We start from the raw sequence: 25219 nt of genomic DNA, 5'->3' as shown, positions 1-25219 counted from the left end.
GCTTCTTTTATTCGCTCCAGTGATACTACTTTGCATACCAGATTTCAGCCTCTCCGTCGAAGGCTATAAGCATCTGTTAGCCCGAGATGAGACTTTGAGTGTTGCCTGGGAAGTGCACTTCATGCAAATAGTAGATAACCCAGCTGCGGGTTACGTTCTTTGACAAGGATTCGCTTTCAGGCTGCCTCTAGAGAGTTAGCCTCTTCGCAAAGGGTCTCCATGATGATCGTTTAGCCGATCTTATTCTCTTCTTTAGTGCTTTCTGAGTCTCTTTGTACTGACTCTAGCTAGCAGTTGAATCAGACTTCAGAGCATGAATGTGAGGTTACCTTGTCGTTCTCCTCTTTTTCGCCAAATCTGAGTTCCACCACTATTTGGCAACCTCTAGTTGCGATCATTTGAGTTATTTCCCTGACTCCAGGAGTTTATTTGATACATCATCCTGAGATCGTAACTCGGGCGCTCAGTTCTATTTTGTAAGTCGACCAATCTGTCTTCCGTGAATTCCGAAATTGATTATTTTGAGATGGACCCATGCCTATTACGAAATAAATGCACTTATAATCCGATAGTCTGATATGGCTTGACTCTCCAATCACCGACAAGAGCCGCAGTGTCAGGCGATGTCGATGATCCCTCGCCTGATCACGTTGAAGAAAATAAGGTCATTACCGAAATTGAGGATTTGCAGATAGGCTTCTAACAGATACTCTAACAGTCTCGATCCCCAGAATATATGAGAGATATCACACCCTGCTATCAATGTCTTCACTTTTGGCACAGGATAGCTGTGATGAATGCTCCACTGGGAACTTCTTCTGGGTTATAGGAAAAATGTGCAGAGTACCAAATAATGAACTTACCTCTCTGTTGACCTTTTATGGTTAGTTTAGCCGTTGTGATGTCGCTATTACCAAGTTAGCCTGTAGCTACCACCTCCGTTGGCATACAACGAGTCGGTATGTCCGAAGTTTAAGCCCCTGACTATCTGACAAGAGCAACCCATGGTTCTTCAATGAGGAACGTAAATATCTTTCAACTATTGAACCGATGACTGATAAGTATAGCCGCCACTTAACAATTTTGCGAATTTATTTGAGAAGTATGTCACCTCATCTACACTTCAAATGAAGATGCCAGGAGCTGCACGCCCCCTTCAGTGGTTTTATGAGCCGACACTTATAACGTAACGGTCTCAAACCCACAGTATAACCGACAGCTCGTTTGTTCGCAGACCTTCTTAATATCCTATTCACGATCGTTAATGGTAAGGAAAGTTCCAGCCCTATAGGCTTTCTCTTCTGCCTTGGAGGTGTTGAGGTTGTTCTGGACACCAAGTTGTTCCAAAATCACAGCACCATTATGCTCCTCTTCTGAAAGCCATAGGGAGCACTTTTTGAACTATGACAGTTCTTAGACCACTCACTCTTTCAAAACTTGAAAGGCAAAGTTTAGCCGTAATATTTACCGACTTCAGGCGTTTCCTCCTAAACTGTTCGCACCGCTCAATATCATAACCGGGTGGACTGGTTTCGGCCCATCCATCGGCTTCGATAGCCTTGGCTACAAATGAAGACTTTGCCGTTGCCGACCGAGCTGTATTTGCTGCTTTTTGTGTCGAAGAGTTGAGTTCGTCCGAGATCCGCTGCCGCTTTGGTTTGCCCGGGATGTTCCTTCTCCCTTAACCTGGAGGTGATTTCCTGGAAGACGGTGTGCTGTCCGAATACAGTTGCTCATCCATGGGCAAAAATGTAATCTCAGCAAGTGACGGCTATTGGATTCCTCTTTCAGGAGTGTTAAGAACAGGGGCCTGCTTCGGCTTGTCCGTTAAGGACTGGGTCCCAACTGGCGGGGGGCTTAGAACCTAAGCCCATTATTATTTGTGGCAACTTCTGCTTGCCTGAACAAGACAACAAAAAAGTAAATTTTTCTTCGTAACGACGCCTACTATGCCGCAGTTTCTGAAATTGTTAACCGTCTAAGAGCCGACTACATGAAAGTTTGCATGACTCGTTGCACAAAAAATGTGACCTGCACATGGTTGGATTGTTGTCGGCTAAGCAACAGCGTGGGCAAGCTTCCAAATCTGCCAAATTTCCATGAGAAACAAACCGACTCTTGCACGGCTGAATTTTTCCGTAGATATCCAGGAAAGTCACACAAATACAGCTCAAATATGGTCAGAAGGCTTGGTGGAAGATAAAAGGCAGTCAGAAGGTTTAAGGTCGCAAAAACACGTAAGGTCGGCATATTCGAAAAGACTTTGACAGTTCACATTTATATTTTTCATGTATACAGGGGTTTTCAAAATGGCTGGACAAACTATATGTCAGGCGATTAAACCTACAATTCTAACCAAAATATTCAGTATTTTTTCGATTTTTTAACCCTTTAGATGCCACAGGAATTTTAGTTTCTACTAAAATCATTATAACTCGAAAACTACCATAGCTAGAGCATTACAAAAAAACTTCGAATCACAGTTAACACTTCACTCTAAAATACTAAAGTTTGCTTGCTGTGTTAGCTGTGTAGAAGCGATCGCTTTCCAAATGCAAAAATGGTGTTTTCCTCTTCCAAAATGTTGATGTTTAACTCGAATTTTAACGTACACAATGCACTAATTTTCATAACATCATTTCATCCTAATCCTAATAATCCAATTAGTGGCAGTTACGTGCCTGGAAATGTAAACCAGAAAAATTAAGAAAAAACCGAACTTCGCAAAATAACAAGGAAATTTACTTTCAATCACAAAAATGATACATATTACGGAAACTGATGAATAAAAATTAAGCGACGTTGTATTTCAAATGTTTTTCTTCGATTTTTTTATGAAAATGTTGGAAGTAACTACCTGGAGGTTGTTAAACAATAGGAGAATTTTTTGTTTCAAATAGCCTCACAGAAAGTGTTCCAGTGGATTTAAATCGAGCGATTTTGCAGGACATTGTAGCAGCCCATAACATCCTTTTCGTCATTAACGATATTTTTCGTTAAGAAAGGATGTGATGTCTCTGAAATTAAGTGGAAGCATCCCATCCTAGTGATACCACATCTTGCTCCTTCTGTTAAGTGGCACATTTTGCAATAAATCTGGCGGGACATACCGCAAAAAAATATATACCCTTCACCTGTCAACCGATTTGGGAGAAGTATGTTGGTCTCAAATAACTCCTGCCCAAGCTTTTAAATTTCATCGGTTTTGATAATACGCTTCATGATTCAATTCAACGGTGTCTATTGTGATAATTAAAAGTCCCTTCTTGGGTAGAAAGATCTTCATCGGTAAATAAAATATTTTTAGTGAAGTAACGATTTTCCCTAATTTACTCTTACATCCAATCGCGGAAATGTGACAAATTGTTTTTATGTTTTATTGTTGAGATTACTTGCGAGTTATTGTAAGGTTACGATGATTTTAGTAAATTGCAGGAACACTTAGAATGGCTGCCGGGTTTATTTTTTTCTATTAATTTAATTTGTTCAAGTGCCTTCGCGTGCACCTATCGAATGAATCAACACGTAAGCTAAATTGGAAAGAGACATTAAAAAAATAACGGTTCAACCGCATGCGTAGAGCCGTGAAACTCCCGAGTGCCGCGATCGAGAGGGAAGATCCACGACGGATCGCATCTTCAATCGATGCTTTTCCTACTTCAGATGTGCGATGACGCGCGGCCTTTGACGTTTCCTCCCTTCTTTAGTTTCCACAGGCCATCATAGTGGAGGATGCCCCTTATTAGGGTGCGATTTGCGGGTCATAAGAGAAAGAGGAGGGAGGAAGCTCTCAAATCAAAGGGAAATTAGATCGTTTTTTTTGTTATAATTTAGTCTGAAAAAGAAAAAACATAGATTTCATGCAGCGGTGGATAAAAATATATAAAAATCGGAATAAAAACTAAAAGATGAAAACTTGAAATAAACAGACAATGAATTAAATTAACATAAAAGCATTGTATTAAAGGGATAAATAATCCAGACACCATAAAACAATGAAAAGGAAAAGTTTTGAAAGAAAACCTTCAACTTAAGAATTAAAAAAAAAATTAAATGTAAAAGAAATTGCTAATGGATGGAATAAGGAGAATAAAAAAATAAAAATCAAAGAAAACCCGTCCGTTTCCTTATGAGTTCACAAGGTTCATTTCTCAAATAAATAAGGATAATTTTCGCCGCTCGACAACAATTGAAACAATTTGTGAATGTGTTCCACACTTGTATCGATTTTTACATTCTCCCTAGCATTCACGCATTCCCCTATTCAGGGAAGAAAGGACCATTATTTGTTTCAAAAGAAATTACTTCGGCAAAATTTTATTATCAAACTATAGATTTTCAACAAAGTGTAAATTGACACGCTAACTTTGTTACCTTAATATTTTGCAATTTCTAACATAAGAACAAAGTTCCTCTTAATCTGATTAGTTTACCTTGACGGCACTTTCACATTCGAAGACGCCGTGGTCCAGGTCGAACTCCGCCATCCCATCACTTCGCTACACTTTCCTTGCACTTATTGTCTTTCAACAATCGACCGTTCTTCACTCCGGTGTCGATAATACACTCCTTTTCGGTGAAAAATCTGTGGATCAAAGCATGGAAAGTGGTCATTTTATGTGAATAGGAGTGGTTTGACTTTTTTTAAATCATTCGTAAGTAGGCTTTCTATAGATATGAAAAAAAATCCCCTTTTCCTCTCTAATGATCCTTAAATCTAGAAATATGAATCAAAAAATGACTGACGGACATTTAGTCCGGTCCACCATCAAGTGGATGTGGACTTAGGATCCCGCATATCCTAAACAACTACCTAGAAATCTGAGTTCTCCAATCTACCCTCGCTCCATTGTGAATCCTAGGTTCCGATGTACCTTATTGAGGACTTCCACTTAGTCTTCATGGACAATAATGAGAATGTCATCTACCTACCTTCTTCCGATCTTTGGGATCAGGTCTTTGTATGTAGATCAATCTTAATCTTGCCCACGAATATGTCGCTCAAGACAGGGGATATGGAGTTCACCATTGTCATCCTTCTGTTTCCTTTGTAGGACTTCCCTTTGAATGTCAGGTAACTCTCCGTCATACATATCCCCATAAGTTTCGTGAGTATCCCTGTTTATCTTTTCAATACCAAAGATGTGGGATTTTTACTTTGTTGCCACTCCTCCAGATAAAGAAGCTCCTTCTTCACCAAGATGTTTGGAAACAAGTGCTCCACGTCAAATAACATTAGCCGTTCATCAAGTGTCGTGAATTCCACGTCTTTTAACTTCCTCTCTATTCCTGATACTTGTTCCAACGGGTAATCCCCCTAGTTCTTTAAACCTGCTCAAGACCCACTTGGCGATATCTTGTGTGATCGAGTTTGTGGCTATTATAATTTCGCGAAATTGGTTGTCAGGTTGGCAGTATGGAGTTGGCCATCCTAAGTTTGGCTGGATTCTCGATTATGTAGCGGATAAAGGAAAGCCACTACTTTCTCCACCCGTTTGATTGAATCTGGTAAAGGATCTTTCCTCAATTCAAAGTATCCTCCAGTGCGACGTCTTCTCCACTATAACTGGCGCATTTCCCTTTCTTTAATCCCGTTATCCAGAAAGGCAGAACACATCTGACTGGCAAATAAGCACCACAGTTCCAATATGAAAATAGGCAAGTTAGTCCAGCAGAATGTTAAAATTAGCGTCTGATCCATTTACTTTCCCATTCCATGAAGATTTTTGAACGCATTCTTGACAACCGTATTCATGAAAACGTTGAAATAAACATGAATCAATCGCTTCGTGCCTCTGTTGGTGTTTATCAAGGAAACGCCCTCTCACCACTCTTCTTTGTTCTTGTTATGGACACCGTCACACGGGACATCCAAAGTCCAGCGCCCTATACATTGTTTTACGCGGATGATGTTTTCCTAGCGTCTAATAGCAAAAATGATCTCAAGCAGCTTGTCCAAAAATGGAATGATCGCCTCATGCAACACGGTCTAAGATTTAGTCTGAATAAAAGTGAGTTTTTAACGACCAATCTCCATGAAACAGGAAAAATCTCTGTCAGCGGCAATGACAGGCCCAGAACTGAGCGGTTTAAATATCTCGGGTCAATGCTGTCAGGCAATGGAGAACTGCGTTATGAAATAGTTTCACGCATTACCGCAACCTGGATGAAGTAGCGTTTCACAACTGGTGTTCTTTGTGATTGACGTATCAACGAACGTTTCAAATCTAAAATTTATCACAATGGCGTCCGTCCAGTCGCTCTCTGTAGTTCTAAGTGTTGGCCGACTATAAAAGACAATGAATAGCGTCTTGCGATAATGGAGACGAAGATGTTACGTTGGAATAGTGGCGTGACACGTTTTGATCATACCAAAGTGAGGATATTCGCTAGCGATATGGGGTTGCACCGATTGTCGAAAAACTGCGAGTCACATGGTCACGAAAATTGCACCAACAAGAATTCACTTGCCAAGATTGGTCTTAACATCGAAAATGACCAAAAGGCGGCCGAAACAACGGTGGCTTGATATGCTAGATAGGAATTTAAAAGCCTCGCGATTGCATCCAGATCAGGCATTTGATAGAACCCAATTGCGAAATCGATCACGACGAGCCGACCCCGTTTGTGAACTGGACAAAGGCTGAAGAAAAAAAAGAAGATTTCCCTTCCCTGCTTTTAAATAAAATACCGGTTTTCCTTTTAGTTCCTTTGTAATTTTTCCTAATCTTTACGATATCCGTGGTTACTTGAGGGCAGGTTTATTACACGAGGAAACGATATTAGTTACGTTAATTTTACGTGTTTTTTGCAGCTGTAAACCCTCTGACAGCCTATTAACCTTCTGACAATATGTCCTGTATTTGTGGGTCTTTACTGGATATCTATGCAAATATTCAGTCGTGCAAGAGTCAGTTGACAGTTTTGACCATCCAACCATTTCTAGGTAAATTTTTTCGTGCAATGAGTCATGTAAACCTCTCCGTATTTGGAAATAAACTAATAAGATAGATAGATAGATAAGAATAGCAGATACAAACGTGAAAGACATGGAGAGGATGCAGAAGGAAGGATGCATCGTTTGCATTGTTACCAAAAATTCACTCAGTTATTGACGTATCTCGGCAGAACTTGTGACGTCAAATGTAATGGGTACGCCTTTGAACGCGTTTGTATCTGAATTAAATTTGAAGTGCTTATAATTAAAAACGAACAATTATTTTTGAAGAACTCGTTTCGTAAGTTATACTAGATTGCTCTAGAGAAATGATTATCATTATTGAGAACAAGGCCGGGAGTGTACTGTCATAGATCGAAAATCGACTTCTTCTGTCGAGTTATTGATAAATATTAAAGCGCATTTTCATAAAATAGTTGGAGATTTGACAAATATGATCATAGTCCGCTCTGAGTTTCAAATTTTTGCTACTGTATTTGGGAGAAAGCAAACTTTCAGATTTTTAGGAAGACGCAAAAGGTATCTACAATGTTTACAATATTAGTGTATATTGAGATTGAGTAAAATCGAACCAAACATTCAGCAACCGACATTTTCGTTTTTGTTCACTGAAGTATCGTCAAAGGCCCTTCAAACTAAGCCTAAAAATGTTTCGTCAAAGAAACTAATTTACTTCTAAAAACTACAACAATTATTTGAATATAAATTTTCGCACAGCAGTAAACTCACTAAAAATTAAGAAAAAAAGGAAACACAGTTAACCAATCACAAACACAATTGTAATAAGTTTTCCTTTTCATGTTTTCGATAGCTTTGATTTTCACGATTTTTTCATTTTTATTTGAAAGGATCATTCTTTTTTATTATGGTTTGGCCTGCTCAAGTTACACAACCTATCATTTTGCACGTTTGCATATGAAAATGGAATCATTCTGAATGCAAGAATATGCATAATGGAGGCTGACAAAGAGAATGGCAAAATTACTCTGCATGCATTAATAGTTATAGTCATTTAAATATATTCACATGTAGGTTGTTCGCACCAAGATTATATTAACAAAAAAAAATATAATATAGCTAAAGTAGAATTCGTGTATGGGTGCGTAAGGAATAATTAATTGCTGCGGAAAATGGAAGAAAGCTCTCAGAAATACTCTTGACTATTTTGTATATATTTTAAATATTTATTAGATTTCAGAATAAAATTTGAAATGTTATTACAAAGTCAAAGCTCTGACGAAAATAATTACAAAATACCATTAAGGAATTAGTTCTTGAAATTTCGGAAAAAAATATTCGACCCCAGTAAATGTACCTTCACTTCTGCAGTGTTTGTATGTTTCACAGTGCGTCAAATCGAAAAAAAATAGAAAAGTTCGTTAATCTGAAAAGTATTGTGTATACAATAACCCACAATTGAGAAAAAAAGTTAACAAAATGGCGAATTCTGAAAAAGAATTAACAATTTTGCTCAAAAATGTGGCATGGCAAATTATTTAAAATTGTATTGAGAAAGATTGGAAGTGCAGCAAATTTGAAAAATGTAATTTTGAGAAAAACTGCTGCTGATTTGATTGTTGTAAATCAATAAATATAATAATATGTTATATTATCATAAACAAGTATGTCGTCCCTAATGCTATTATGATTTAACGCCGCCTTAACTCCTGGAATAAGTTAGAGACGACTCCACAGGTAGTGCACATTTATAGCTGACGAATAGCTATCCTTAGAAGGCTGGAACTATTTGAGATACACTATTGGAAATTTTATGTTATTTTGGAAGGTACTAAACTATAAAGAAAAATGTAAAAGGAAAAAAAACGATTTTCTGAGAATTCCACACTAGTTGTCCCCTTAAGAAGATGAAGAATTTGTAACATTTCTTCGAATTTACGATAATATCGACCAGAGTAACACATGATGATGATATCTTTTCGAATCTTTTTCGAACATTTCCTATAAATACTGTGAAGAATGTCCAGTCACCTTGCATTTTTTTCTCAAAGTGCTTGCATAGATAAAGCATTCATCCTGAAATTATTTTAAAGTCCGTCAGTTATATCACCTACAATATTCATTTGTTTCAAATTATCTGTTTTTTCAACCGTTCATTAATGATAGAACCACAAGGAAATTTTATGTTTTTTAGTCGTTTCTGTGATTTTAGTGCAGATTTTTTTAAATCGTGTTTATAATGCGTATTAGTAGACTTTCGTAAAACAATAGAACAAAAAACCAATATGAAAAGCTAAATTTGTGCGCTTCATGAAAGGGATCTATCCGACTGTCAAATTGCTTGTCAGTTGGGCTCAAGCTTGCGAGATTTCTAGCTGGTACCAAAGCTTACGGTACACCGAAAATTGATAGACTAGTAGCTTACTCCAAACTAGAATTTTATTTTATTATGTATATACGTATTTCGGGAGCAACTTACTCCCTTCATCAGTACAAACCTACCTCTCAGGTAGTAAAAATGTAAAATATGTCGAATTTCTTCCTTGGTGGACTCCATTTTTCACGCGCTATAACTCGAGACTGAAACGTACGATGATAAAACTGTCAAAGAGACACCAAATCGTCGTATAGTATGACCCCATGCGATAAGTAAAACACAAGATATGTTTAAGTGTCGCCATCTATTGACAAACTATGACATTACTTTTTCCTCAACCTAATATATATTTCGGGAGTAACTTCCTCCCTACTGGTCTATCAATTTTAGATTTAACTACAAATAGAAGACAATATTTAAACTCTTAGAAATGGTACGCCGAAATCATCCGTAAGTCCTAAGTTATCATTAAAAGGAAAAATGTTGAACTTAGCATCAAATGCAATAAAAGAATATCGTAGGCCCCGTAGCGAATTTGCGCCTCACCGAGGACCAACCGTAACCGCTTGCAGGACGCTAAAATAGTCATCAAACTTCTCTGTCACCTACGAAAGCTTAAAACACTGTTGTTAAAGCCGAAATATTACGAAATTAGCACAAATTTCGCGTATTATCATCAGAGGTCGATTTTTTTAATTTTGAAGACTTCTAGAAATCTTGAGCCGTATTTGAGACGGTTTTGATCGGCTAAACTAATTTTTATGCATGATAACTCAGGAGTTCATACTATAAAAGATTGTCTTGCTAATAATAACGTACCTATTCTGAATTGGCCTTCATGTTTTCCTGACTTAAACCCAATAAAAAATGTATGGGGCATCATAATTCAAGACTTTTATGGCGATTGTCGCCATTTTAACAAAAGTTAAGAGTCGAAAAGGGCAATCAAGGAACCTTGGGCAAAAACGACGGCCAACCAATTAAGAATCTTGTTTCTAGTCTGCCATCACGTATTAACTTAGTTATCAAGATCGGCGGGAAGCCAATTAAATAATAAAATGTTTTTTTATTGTTGTTGTCTACATTCAAATTTGACTAAATCTGAAAAAGATAAGTTACTCTATCAGTTATGAACGGTTGAAAAAAACGCACAATTCGAAGTAAACAAATGCTGCAAGTGACACCATTAATAGGTTAAAACAAGTCGGGAAACCGGAAGCTGGTCACTTCAGGTACGAAAGGTTTTGCGTATTTCTTAGTAGGTAGGACGTAATATATCCATATATTATGTGAGAGTATCCACTTTCGGGTGATATTGACATTCATAGTCTTCAATTTTCAAAGAAGCAACAATTTTGACGTATTATAACTTTGTTAGTAATAGTGCGATTTCCACCAAACTTGGTAAGATTATGCTCTCTATTATAGCCTATATCACTCCAAAATTCCATGGTACTGGGCTCCGAAATACCTTCCATGCCGATGTCTGTTTAAATAAAGTTAATAATAGTATATTCCTACAATTTTTTGTAATTGGTTAGAAACCCCCCTTAAGTTCATCCTAGTACCATGATCTTACCAAGTTTGGTGGAAATTGCACTATTACCAACAAAGTTATAATACCTCAAATTTGTTGCTTCTTTGAAAATTGAAGAGTCTGAATGTCAATATCACCCGAAAGTGGATACTCTCACATAATATATGGATATATTACGTGCTACGTACTAAGAAATACACAAAACCTTTCGTACCTGAAGCGTCCAGCTTCCGGTTTCCCGACTTGTTATAGATTTAGTGGTAGCTATTGAAACTGAACTGGACGCTGATTTTCGTAGTGCACGTTTGAAGACGTTATTGCTGCGTCAATATTACAATGACTGCTTACTATCAAATAAAGGTCCTACTATGATAGAAACACCGTGTACAATCGATTTCAGTTCGCAAATTACAGTGCGATAAATGTCAACGTTTTAAGAAAACTGCGAATGACGAAGGAACTCAATATTCAGGTGCCGCACGTCTTATTTAGAAAAATCATACTTATTATTCGTTACGTTCCGCATTTGGTGAAATTGGCAAGAAATCGTGTACTGTATGCCGTTACCAAAAAGCAAAACAGTCAACTCGACAATTACTGTTTGCAACTGGAATAATTAAAGACAGAAATCCCCAAAAATTTCCGAAACCAATCAATGACAAAGGCGTCGTTTTTCATCACGATAATCCTAGACTACATGCAAGTTTGTAGACCCGCCAAAAATTATTGAAGTTGGAAGCTGAGATGTTTTACTCCATCCACCATACTTCCCCAACATGGTTTCCTCTGATTACTCCTTAATAGGTGAACTTTTTCCTTTGTAACACTTCAAAAACTATGTGAATAACCTAACATCTACACAACGCGGTTTTTGGCACAAATTAAAGGGAACTTGCTTGTCTGCTCAGACCATACTGGCACACACTAGCGTGTGGATGGCAATGTTTGGTCACCAAAATTAAGCCAAATGTTTGTGGAGCTTTGAAGTTTGCGGCAGATGCTAAGCGTATGGAGCCGACAAAAGGATAACGTGCCTGGAGAGAATTGATTTCGAGCTAGAGGGGCCGTAGACGACAGTGAAACAAAAACTGGTGGGCGTTCCATCATTTGCGGATTCTTGAGAGTGGACAAACGTTATTTTTGATACATGACTTCCTTGACGAACAACCTTAGTCTGCACATCAGTCCAGAATCCATGAAAAGAGAGGCAAGAGGGAGATTCAGGCGTCATGCCATTAGGTCTACTGTTCGGTGATTGTGAATAAGCGAACTCAATCAGAGGGTTAGAAGAATCGTCACGCGTCTCTGCGGTTAAATGTTATTGTGGATGCGCCTCTTGGAAATCTGAGTCAAGTGGGAAATCGATTGAAGATATGATCTTCCTTCTAGATCCCGGCATCCAGGTCTCTAGTTTTCCGACTCTAAGCGAGTGATCGAACAGAGATTTTTTTTTTCATTTTACTCCAAATTTATCTCTGCATGTGATCTTCTCTATATTTCCGCGGTATTCCCTGTATTCAGGTTTTGGTACTGTCCTAACACAGCGGATCAAGGGGATAGGAAATTTTGTCCATGGCATGAGAAAGACTATAGTGCTCAAAAGGATCCTCCTTTTTTATATTCCTGAGCCTGGTACTAAGAGGGACAGAGGTGTACAAGCGTGTAGCGACGGGATACTCCGCAGAGCTGCCGTATGTGTGTGCGGACTTGCATGGTAAATTTCGCCATTTCCTTTAAATGTAGGCCAGTTCCTTTAGTTGCCCTTGGTGAACTTATACAGTCTTTTGGGCATCGTGCATTCATTGCACTTGATCAGGCTGATAAACACCATATTAAAAGCCAAAACATAGTTCAGTCGTTTGAAAATACATTGATTTATCTAACCGCTACATCCTGCCGAAGCTGTTGGGACCTATAAAATGGTAAAATCGATCATGTCAAATAAATGCCGAAAATCACAACTTTGAAGAGAATATTTAAGAGGCAAATTTATTTCAGTAACGTTCGTTGATACGTCAATCACAAAGAACACCAGTTGTGAAACGCCACTTCATCCAAGTTGCTGTAATGCGTGAAGCTATTTCATAGCGCAGTTCTCCATTGGCTAATAGCGTTGACCCGAGGTATTTAAATCGCTCAGTTGTAGGCAGATCACTGAAGCTGACAGTGATTGCGCCTGTTGCATGGGGATCGGTCGTCAAAAATTCAGTTTTGTTTAGATTTAATCTTAGACCGTGTTGCATGAGGCGATCATTCCATTTTTGGACAAGCTGCTTGAGATCATTTTTACTATTAGACGCTAGGAAAACGTCATCTACATAAAGCAGTGTATAGGGCGCTGAACATTGGATGTCCTGTATGACGGTGTCCATAACAAGAACAAAGAAGAGTGGTGAGAGGGTGCTTCCTTGATAAACACCAACATAGGCACGAAGCGGTTTTGATACACTCGCCACACTTCGAATTTTACTTTTCTGATCGTGGTAGAGCAATTGAACCCAGAGCACGGGTTCTTCTGGCACTAAGTGTTGTCGTAGAGCATACGAGATGAGTTCGTGTATTGAATGCGCCGCGAGCCAGTGGCCGTGGCTTAATTCGCAGGACGGCAATAGACGGCCGATGTTGAGGTGGGATGGTCTCATAGGGAACGGCTTTGAAATCAGTGACGGTGGTAAAATGTCTGCATCTTATGAGAATATAGTCGATTTGCATTTTACTGTTCCCACTATAAAATGTAGGAAGATGAGAAAATCGTTTGATGATTCATAAGTTCAAGGTCATGGGTGTCCGCTAAATCGATTATATGCTCGCCACTCTCATTGCGCACTCCAAACCCTTTAACCCCATGCCACCTGTTACCGTCTGCCTTTTCACCCACATGACGATTAAGGTCACCGGCAATGATGATATAATCGTCAGCAGGCACGTGACAAGTCTTTTCATCGAGAAGTTGCCAGAAGGTATCTTTCTCGGCATCAGGTCGACCTGCTTGTGGTACTTATGGAGTGAAGAAGTGAATAGTGCGATCAGTTGATATACTGGTGAGCGTCATCAACCGATCATCAAATCGTTCGACTTCTGTAGTGGCATCACGGAAACCTCTCAGGCGGCAATGCCAACACCGTATTGAGTGTGGCCATCGGGTTTCTTGCAAAGCGCAGATATCAGTGCGCTTTTTCCGAAGGGCTCTTGCGAGTTCCTCGGTCTTTCCAGATAGGATGCCAACGTTTGGCCCTCGGACACTTATTTGTTTTGCTTTTGCTCGGACTAACTTACGTTCTAACGCTGTCCATACATCAAGAACCCTTGCCCATTTCTCGGCAGTGCCGGGGCCCGTCCTGGCGGGCGACTGAGGTGGACGCCCTAGCATTTTTCCGAGGCTTGTTACTCGATCCGATCATCTTGTTTCTAACGACAAAAATGCATCCATTTCTTGGTCGGCCTGTCGCATCATAAAAAGATATTCCTTAGAAGTTATAACAGTGTAATTCTTATAAGGCGAGAGTGAAGGGAGATTAACGAGCAGCTTGGAAAGGTGGGTCAGAATGTTATCTACCATCAATTTGTTAATCGCCTGCGGAAAAGCTGGAAGACCCGCATATGTTTAGAATTGGAATTCCGCATGATGATACGGTGATGATCCTGTAATGTGGAATTGAATACACAAACAAGAATGCAAGTTGTCCAATTGTTCTAAATCGCGAGTTGCAATGCTTGCGCAGGGCCCAGTTTTCAAGAGAAGAGCCACTGTACCATATATTACAGTGGCCATCCAGTAAATCATGTGCTTAGAGTAAGAAATCAGCTGGTATTGGCTTTGAAAGTATAAACGGAGGGGTAGGCACTCTGAGCGTCCGAGGCAAATTTACGTAAAATTACTAATCGCAGAGGACTGTGAATTATCCAACTGACAGTATCATATAAAATAGTTATAGGAAGTGCCTGGTTTGCGCAGCAAATTTGTCAAAAAATTCGGGTCCCTAAGATGGCGCCACATTTAATCAAATTAACTACGTTCTAATCGGGCCCCGACACCTCTCAGCCGCGAAGATTGTCAGAATATATAGGGAGGCCAATATAAGCTCGAATCACACGAATCGCACCTATTAGAGCATAGCTACGATAAAATTATACGCGACTATTAGAGAATTCCGTATCTTGACAAAACTAATAAGACTCACTGGCTAGGCTGACCCTAACCACAATGCGAGATCTAATAAAAACAGCAGTATCCTCCTCGACACATTACCAACAACGGTCTAAAACTAGAGGTTGCCCTATCATGGATCCCTTTCATCCTGCTTTGGAAAAAGTGATCCGTGATGTTGATACAAATACGAAAGGTAACGCCCTCTATACAGTAACTCCACGCAGCTACTGGCCTTTGCTGGCAATATTAACATAATGGAAAGGACAACCCGATATGTACCAACAACCAACCAATCGGACACGTGCTGCGAGATCTTAGGCTGCCTATTAATGAAAAGCCAGCCAGCACCAAAAACAAAGGTAACATCATGAAATAGCACTGCTCAACTGAAAACAAGAAAGAAATACAACTTTGTACAACTCTTAGCCGCTTTCAAGAGAAGAATCCTGCGGATAATTTTTGGCCGCCTATAATTGAATGAAATTTACGAATGATATGACCATCTTTTGGTTGTGGAAAACCCGGCTCAATAAATTAGGGTTACTTAATCGGTATTAGTGAGTAGGATCCAGCTTGAAAAGTCCTTAAAGGCAATAGTTATGGTATAAAAGGAAGACATTCCGGAACCTGGGTCAGATCAAATGATGGCGTAGGTGGGGCAGTTGCTAAGGATGTTGGATTGGTGGTCATCGATGAAGATGAACCTAGTTCCCTGCTTGGGCAGGCCCAGACCGAACATCGGTTGTTTTGCATTCAATGATGGTGGTAAAATATCTTCAATGAAAGTGAAACACCAGATTCTATAAACTTTTAGTTCTTCTTTTGCTTCAGTCCTTTCCCCGTTCACAAGCGGGGCCGGTTCGTCGTGATCGGTTTCGCCATTTGGCTCTATCGAATGCCTGATCTGATCCAGCGTATCAAACTACCGTTGTTTCGGCCTGCCTTTTTGTCGTTTACCATCAACTTCGATGTTCAGACCAATCTTGCCAAGTGAATTCTCGTTAGCACGAATTACATGACCATACCATCGAAGACACCCCTCTTGCAAATTTTCCACGATCGTTGCAACCCCATAACGATCGCGGATATCCTTATTTCGGATGTGATCAAAACGTGTGATGCTACTAGTCCAACGCAACATTTTCGTTTTCATTACGGCAAGACACTCAGAACCATAGAGAGCAACATGACGGACGACATTACGGTAAATTTTAGATCTGAGACGTTCGTTGATACGTCGCTCACAGAGAACACCAGTATGGAACGCCATTTCATCCAGGTTGCGTTAATGCGTGATGAAATTTCATAACGCAGTTCTCCATTGGCTGATAGCGTTGACCCGTGGTATTTAAATCGCTCATTTGTGGGCAGATCACTGCCGCTGACAGTGATTGCGCCTGTTTCATGGGGATCGGTTGTCAAAAATTCAGTTTTGTTTTGATTTAATCTGAGACCGTGTTGCATGAGGCGATCATTCCATTTTTGGACAAGTTGCTCGAAATCATTTTTGCTATCAGATGCTAGGAAAACATCATCTGCATAAAGGAGTGTATAGGGCGCTGGACGTTGGATATCCCATGTGACGGTGTCCATAACAAGAACAAAGAGTGTGGTGAGAGGGCGCTTCTTTGATGAACACCATCTTAGACACGAAGCGGTTTTGATACACCCGCCATACTTCGAACTTTACTTCTCGGATCGTGGTAGAGCAATTGAACCCAGCGCACGAGTTCTTCTGGCGCTAAGTGTTGTCGTAAAGCCCATCAGCAGACTATGCCTATGCCGGTTTTCCATTGTCGGTCACTTCATAAGAATGAGATATTTTTACGGCGCATTCTGCAGCTGCAGATTTCACTACATCACAATCATCTGTTCGACCGCGAAGTATGTGTCCATAGAATAATAAATTCGTGGGATAAAAATAATAAGAAGAAAATAGATATTTTTGGTAATGAGTGTATGAGAGATAATGAATCCAATAAACGTTTAAAATCAATCAGTGCTGCTAACCTTTTCCTTAAGAGATAATCCAATTATCGTTTCGTGAACTGTTTTTAGTAATGAGAAATTATTATATAATATGAAGCCATATACAATCATAGCCCAAGAGCACGAATTCTATTTTAGTTTGCAAAGAATATAGCGATTTGGTTTAATTCAATCTAACATTCATTTTTTACTTCTACAATAAATAGCTGCATCCGAGCGTTGTTCCGAAGGCGCCAGAAATATCCGGCAGGGGCAGAACGCTGTCTCTGTGCCCCATCACCTTCGTCAGCAAGTACCTGTTTGCCAGAACAACGGGCCTTGACTGAAGAACGCCTCGCCTCCTGAAAGCGAACACCATCATAGTAACACCTTGCAACAAACTCCAACCAAGCACCGTCGCCGTCATCACGAACATCACGAACATGATCAGCAATTTCGAAAATCACCATCCGCATCATCGATGATACATCGCCAGCATTCCTCCGAACATCAAGAGGATGATCAGGATGAGCCAGGAACAGACCACGAAGATCGCCACCGCCGCCGACGTCTCTGTCATCATGCGTCCTTATCACATTTGCGTTCCACTGGTGCATATGATCATCATAGTTTACCAACTCACAGTCATCATAGTCATCATGCGGGAAAATCTGGTGGTAGTGCCGGTGGCACCACCAGTCGGAAACCTTCATCAGGACCCCATCACCACCATCATCATCATTATCATCATCGTAGACATCGGATACATCATCATGACCATCATCGTGGCACATATCCACGCAAAAATCGTTCCCATACTGATGTGTCTAATGCATCAATTAACACTTGCCACGAATCCTGTCCAGATCAAGAAGTTCGAGAGATCCTTATACAGCGGCCATGCTGTAGCTCATCAAAGACTGAAATTGTTCAATACTTCATTGAGGATCTCTACGGACCATCGGGAAGAATTTCATGCTGCACATCATCCGACTATTGCTACCACACCGATTCCACCAGTCTGTACGGGTCCCGATCATCACTCAGTAGGAATGGCTCTATCAAATCAGGATCAGCTACCATGCGAAGGAAAAGATCATCACATCACCGACAGCCCCCCTACACATCGGTTTCGTTATGTAAGTTAAATAGAAGCAACCCCAATAGCATAGATGGATCCCTTACATCAATTTTCGATAAACCACGTGACACTGGTGGAACTAGTGGCAAAATGGTCGTTTCGCCATCGAAAATTACTGTAGAAAAATCAACAAAAGAGCCAGCATCAACGGCGGCTGGAAAAAAGGACACCACTGATTGCGAGTACTCATCTTCACCAATTCGTTGGAGTTTCTTAGCGGGCAGTGAAAGTAAGACTCCTTCAGATGACTTAGGTCGAGGAGCTACAGGCATGACAAGTCACGATGAATCTGATTCAATGAGAAAGTATACCGACTATTCAGGTGAAAGTCATGAAAGTCAGAGCTCAACTTTGAGCAGAACTGAGTCGAATACAGTCGTATTTCATCAGGAAGGCGAGGCGGCAAACAATTGCTGTAATAATTATTTACAATACAACGCATATTTAGATCAGGATCTGCAAATTACTAGTGAAGATATCTGCGGCTATCTGTCATTATCGAAAGATAAAGAGGGGGAAATACTTAACAACTCAGTTAGTTATCCGTTTCAACCCACTAATGCACTGGAGTTCCAATATCGGAAGAATTTCCACGCTCCGAACAGTGATTCACCAGAAACAAATTATCAGAATCAGCAACATCGGATAAATAGTAAGGAAACAAATCTGAATCAAAACTTTTCGGAAACGATAGCCCTGTCGCCAACTAATATCAATCTTTCGTCAAGTTCCAACAATATCAACATAATCTTCAATTCATATGGTGATAACAACGCAGGAGAAGTCAAATTTATCAACACAACTCGCGAAAGTTCCGCAGGAGTCGAGAATCAACAGTCGTCTTTCATTCACCAACGCTCATATCCCAGCTACGAGTATAACAACATGTCTGCGAATTCTCTGTTCGATAAGCCGCTTGGCATTGACGAGATTCCCTCGGCGTCCACCAACCCGCAGACTTCAACAGCTACAACTCCGGAAAACTTCTTTGAGAGCACATCATCCAGCCAGAACCTTCTCTATTGCCGCTACTCATCATACCGAGAATGCCAGTCGAACTCTTCCAGTTTCTCCAATGCGAACAGCAATTTCAACAACAGTGGTGCTGCGTTTGACAGTGCCCAGCAGCAGGACGAGCACGCAGATCATCAGTGCGAATGTCACCAAGGCCATCAGCAGCAACATTACCAACAACAATCACAACAACACCAACATCATCCTCATCATCACCGTCATTGTGCCGCGACGCATAGGTGGCAACATGTTACTGAAAATTTTAAAATCGGCAACGCACTCAAATTGGTTCGAAAACGTGCCAGAAAATGTGCCCAATATTTACGTAAAAAGTAAATCTAGCAAAAAACAAGGAACGTAGAATAAATTTATAAAAAGAAAATGAAAAAAAATTAATAGAACATTACAATTCAGTAGGTGTAAATAAATGAAAGTATTCGTAAGCGTAAACTTAATAAATGAGAAACAACGATCGAAGGAAGTAGAACCCGCGAAAACTGACGAAAATTATGCATATTCCCAGTTGTTAGTTTACTGAAGCCAGAAGAGATGAGAGTTAACATCAAGAAAGTAAAACGTCCTTAACGCCAAAACATTGTATCTCGTGGTTAGAGCAAATTTTATCAACTACCATGTTAAGTAGCAGAAATCGCCACAAACCATTTTGGTTGATCTCGTTTTTGTTGCGCCTGAGGTACAGACAAAAGCAACGTTTTCTTTTCTTTTCAGCCACTCCTCCGTTTTGTATACCTTTCCCAGATTAATCCATTCTCTTCCATAAAATGACACACTCTGTCTTTCTTAAGGCTGACTTGAAACGCGACACGCCTTTGCCGAGATCAAACAAGTCAAAATCAAATTCATTTTCTACAAATTATTTTGATTCGCTAATGCTTCCTTCCAGACCGGCGAACCCTTGATAATCTGTGGCTCTTTAAGCACATTTCAAGATTATGATGGATAGATTCATGTATTACTCAATATCTTGAGGTTTTCAAAGGAAATGACGCAATATCGAATTATTTAGGACACCTGCATGACAATGTACTCCTAACGTTCTTCATCCGTATAGAGAGTAACCGCAACCAATCTTTGCCAATGAGTCCGCATAACATTTGCTGCAGGTTATCGATCCTCAAATTACATTTGCCCCATTTGCGCCTATAACATTGGTGGTATAATAGGTTTTTTTGAATTGTCGCTCCGATGGGCCATCTCTATACTCTATAATAGGGAAAGGTCTATTGTCGCCCACCCTCTCTATCATCTCGTCATTGTTAAGTGAGCCCTAAGCGGTTAGCAATGCTATCTTAACCGGGAGCATTTTTATCCCCGATTTTCCTGCAAATCGCTATAAATTCCTGCTTAAACATATTGACAGCCTTGCATTTTTTTCTATTTGTCTCTGTACCTTTCAAGGACGTAACTTTGCACCCGAACCGATTTAGGCCTGGTGCAAAGATCATTGTTGGTCTGGTTTGCTAGTAGCGTCTCTTTGCTTGAAATAGCTGCAGCGGTCTCATCTTTAGAAAAATATTTTAACTAGTTATTGGAAAATAGTTGGCCCCTCGACCTAGCGTGCGTGTCGCATGCACGTAAGCTCAAATCGCGTCAGCCTTGACATCGAAAAACAATTTTCGCTGTCAATAATTGTTTTTCCGTGTCATGACTAATGCGATTCACACTTGCGTGCATGTGACACGCAAGCTGTTCGCTCCCCCACAAGCGGATGCTTGAGCTATATATCTTATATCTTTTCGATTTCCTATAACCACCTGCTAACTTGCGTGAGCTAGTCCTCCTCAAATATAATACTTTCTCAGATCAATCTGGCATTCTAGTGCGATTTCTGTGAAAGTTGAGCCAAATCTCATTGCATTTGGAATCGAAAGAGATGGCAGGTTCATCGAATTTGTCCTGAATGGATTTTTGAACCTACAAATGATTTCCCCCAGAGTCGTTGGTGAATGTGTAAAGATGGGGGATTTGGTATACTCCTTCAAACTCTTCTTTTTATGAACTTTTCAGAATTAAATTCATCATTATGGTGAGGGGCCCGGTCGAATTCCTAATCTGTTTGCACATTTTCCTTATAGCTATTTTAGCAAGTGGGCCGCAGACTTATCCATTGCACGTCGATAAGTATGCACCTATTTACTACCCATGATTGAAGCAACTCGTCACAAAAAATAGCGTATATCAATTGTTGACCTTTTATATAGTTTTACTACATAGTTTTAATTGACTGTGATGAAGTTTCCATGGATTATCATTGTAGCTTCAGTAACTTATGACCCTCATTTGTAGCTTTTGAAACACGTACAAGTAAGAAGTAAGGATCACAATGGTCCCGGTAGGTATGAACTCATGATGGGCAATGCCTCAAATGTCAATGACGGCAATGAGCATGGCTTTGATCCTTAAGTTTTCTATGTCTGCCTTAGTGGAGACGGATCATCCCAAGCTGTGTTGCACTGAATTCAAAACTTAGGACCAATTTCACACATTCCCAAGACTTCTTGCCATCTATCGTTGGTTCACACTTTAAGGGCCAACGTGGTACTTTGCTATTAGCCTTCTCTCAACTCTTGTCGAATGATACGTAAACCCTTAAATACCTACTTAATTAGTAGCGCCTCTCTAAAGTCTAGCGCAACATTTGATAGCGAAACCTTCCTTCCAAGAAAAATCCATCGTGCGACACAACCTCAAAACCGGGTTCACAGGAACACACACGACGTCTACGGGAAGGGAACAAATACACAACGCGCCTTCCCGTACATTGCCAGTTACGGGTTTAATTCCAAAGCGGCATTATATAACACCCATTCATCATTATCACCAACAGTCTAGCAACCTGTGTTCGGTCTAGGCCTGCTTATAATTTAATTTGATGGGGTACTGTCAGCTACAAACAAGCCTTTTCTAAGATCCAATCTATTATCTTTATTCCTCTATTCAATGGCTTCCCGGATAGCTCAGTGGTTAGAGTACTAGGCTATCGTACGGAAAGTCGCGGTTCAAATGGGGTAGTGGGATTTGTATCAGCGGATACCAATCGAGTTAGCTGTGAACAAGTGCCTAAGTCAAATCAGGGTAGTATTCACGGACGATCGTAATGATAAACACGTTGTCTCCTACAGGATATTGTAATCTTGTAGCGTACCGTTACGGTATTGAATGCAGCGCTCTAATACCCTTCAAGGCCCGGATCAAGTTGGATTGTCAATTATCATTATTATCATATTAACGGCCTTCCGCCCGCTTCGTTCGTAGGGCTTTTGCGAATGTGAAAACGTCTTGCAGTAGCAGAAAATGAGCAGATTTTTCATTGAAGAAGATCTTACCAAGGTATCCTTGTCTGAGGTGAAAAGAGACCGCACAGCTGCATATGAATTGCAGCGCCGTCTCAGCCTTTCCTTCACTTTGGCTACATATAACCGAGACCACCGTTTCAATTTTTTTCATCGAATCCAGACGCCCTGGGTTCTTTCAAAAAGATTTTAGTCAACTGGAACAATTAGGAATTTCTGCATTCGCCTGCATGATTCGTTGCAACTTCACCCTTCAGCGCAAATTTCGGCTCGCCATTATGGCTCCAGACTCTTCCCAAGCCAGGTTTTCAGACTTCCCTTACATTACAGATGTTCGAGAACGCTGGTACCCACATAAGGAGCATTCCGTTCAATTTGCCGGCAACCACATCAACTAACTTGATATGTTATTGCTATTTAGTGCTGTGGAAACATGCGGCACTAGCATTTTTATCGGAAGCACCCTTCCGCTACTAATAAAATGATATACATGTATCTCCGCCTGTAATATGGAGTGAGGTTGTAATTTTTTCGAGATGTCGGACCAGTTGTATAATCGGGTTTTCCGAGAAAACACTTGAGCCTGATCTGTATTCCAGGATTTACCCGTCGGAGAAGATTCTTAAGTCAGTTATCCCACAACCCGTTTGGTGGTTACTACAGATTCCCAGCAGCTGCTGTTAGCAACATTCAGTCTCAGCGACCAGAAGCGGCAAGCGTGGAATCTATTATGCATGTATACATCCAATGAATCCGTTGCGGTCTCAGGCCTTAGCTTTGATAGTTCCACAGCACCAGAACAATTTGCTCAATTTCTGATATTGTTCCTGCATATGATGCTTTCAGGTTAACTTGGATTTGAGATGTACTCCTAAATAGTAGACTGTTTGCAACAACTAGATTTCCACCCCTGATAAGGAGAGTAGTGTGCAGTCAACCCACCTTACGTTATGGAGACACCAACTGTTGATTAATAAGCAGCACACCAAAGAATCTCCGTATCTGCCTATTAATTTTAGGGTTAGCTTGACTTTTGTGTGTTGCCATCACATAGGGCGTTAATCAAGATAGTCTGAAAGTCATTTGAAAATACCATGCAAAATAGAGTGTAGCACTACCAACCAGCTTGTTGGCAGTTTCAGCCATGGTATTAGGTATATAAATGGATTAGTGCAGCGCCCGGTTTACAATCCTACCAGTTTCTTTGGGAAATATTACACCTCATCTAGACTTCATGTAAAGATGAAGTAGGCTGCATGACTACTTTACTAGCCTTAGGAGTCGACTTTTGTAACGTGACGGTCCCAAGCTCGCAAGGGATCAAATCAAGGACGATAGCTCTGGATACTACTTCAAAAGCCTTGGTTTCTAAGTATCGACGAGTATTTTACAGAGCAGCAGGGAGTTGATGAATCTATCCAATGGTGGGGAGAGATAAGAGTCCTTATCGAGAATTAATTTACACCTTGAGGTATCAACGGGTACCAAGTTCTTCAGGGTAATATTATGGAAGTAAAAGTTCAGTTGCTATTTTGGAAAATCTGCTCCTAAATCTAAGGTATGATCGACTTTGAAAAAGTTTTCGATTACATGAACAGGAAGTTTATCTAGAATGCCTTACCCAGGAGAAGGATTCCGCATCAAGCTGTAATCACAGACGAATTTGAAATCCGAAACGGAGCCCACTAGGGTTGCATTGGTCTTCGTCCGTGTTCTCTCTGTGCAATTATATGGGAGTAGTATACGAAAAGTGGTCGCCACTGTTATTTAGACACTCCAAGCGTTCATCAAGTCATATTTGCGCTATGCCTTCATGGTATTCTGGCCAAAACAAAAAAAAAAACTAATGAAAAATTTCATCGTCCTACGGGCATTTTACCTCTGAATGGGTTGATGAGGAAGCGGAAGTGGCAGTGGTTAAGTCACACATTAAGCAAGCGCGACAACTCCATTGCGAGTTATGTCGCGCAATGAAACCCATTTTCCCAGGATGACCGCCGAGTGGGTCGCCTTAAAACTACATGGCGTAGAAGAGTTGATGAAAAGTACAAATTTCACGGAAAATCGTGGAATCAGCGCATTGCCCGGAACAGACAAAGATGGTGCGTACGAGCTTCAATAGTTCAAGCCGCAATTTCTTTTGTGGATAGTTATTATTGCTTTCTTGATTATGGATGTGCGTTCTTTGAGCACCCTCTTTATCTTGTTCACGGTGTCTAAAAACTGGGGCCTTTCTTATTTCATAAAATTTCCTTGCACTTTATTCTTGATTTGGTCAATTTTGAAACTTTGTGTGCATAAATCCCCTTAAAAGGTAATTTCTTCGGGCTATGCGCCGCTTTCATCGAAGCAGCACTCCTATATGTAATTTATTAATTTTCTTAAAAATCCTCGGTAAAACCGACCGAATTGATAATAGATCATTAAACACGAACATCAAAATGGCAACTTCCGTGAGATACAATACTCAGTTGGGCAGCTTTCCAACCCAAATGAATCTCTTGTTTACATCGTATCACAGTAACTAACATCTCTAACCAATATAATGAGAATGATCCAGACATTGTAAATAAAAAAATTATAAAAAATCATAGTAGTGTTCCAATAGACCTTTACAAATTCCATTACAAATAAATCTTATCACTAGACTTCTTCCCAACTTCAAATTTCATTTGAAAAGACAAAATTCAATGAAAACACATTAGAGACGAAAAAAAAGAAAAAACACATTCAACTAAGAACTAAACAATTGATTCTAGACTACATACTATTAGCAAAACATAAGAATAGAAAATACTTTTA

General features: G+C 40.1%; 1 protein-coding gene and 1 long non-coding RNA gene across 4 annotated transcripts in view; one reads left to right on the top strand and one right to left on the bottom strand.

Moving 5' to 3' along the window:
* Positions 1-17398, top strand: part of LOC119650245 (glucose transporter type 1) — a 56292-nt gene extending 38894 nt beyond the window's left edge. The window contains exon 13 of one of the 3 annotated variants that reach the window (XM_038052835.1): positions 17176-17398. In XM_038052835.1, coding sequence (XP_037908763.1) covers positions 17176-17291 — 116 coding nt within the window. In that variant the 3' untranslated portion in view covers positions 17292-17398. The remainder of the gene's footprint in view (positions 1-17175) is intronic. The other 2 variants (XM_038052833.1, XM_038052834.1) reach the window with 2 other exon arrangements.
* LOC119650247 lies at positions 1823-24123 on the bottom strand. The gene is made up of 3 exons (XR_005249245.1): positions 24039-24123; positions 4434-4585; positions 1823-3835 (listed from the first exon to the last, which is right to left on the bottom strand). It is a non-coding gene; the product is annotated as an uncharacterized LOC119650247 (long non-coding RNA).
* Between the last annotated feature and the right edge of the window lie 1096 nt (positions 24124-25219).

Source organism: Hermetia illucens, chromosome 2, assembly GCF_905115235.1.
Source record: "Hermetia illucens chromosome 2, iHerIll2.2.curated.20191125, whole genome shotgun sequence".
Taxonomy (NCBI): domain Eukaryota; kingdom Metazoa; phylum Arthropoda; class Insecta; order Diptera; family Stratiomyidae; genus Hermetia; species Hermetia illucens.
The sequence above is the reverse complement of the archived record's forward strand: the minus strand, read 5'-3'. Positions and strand labels throughout refer to the sequence as shown.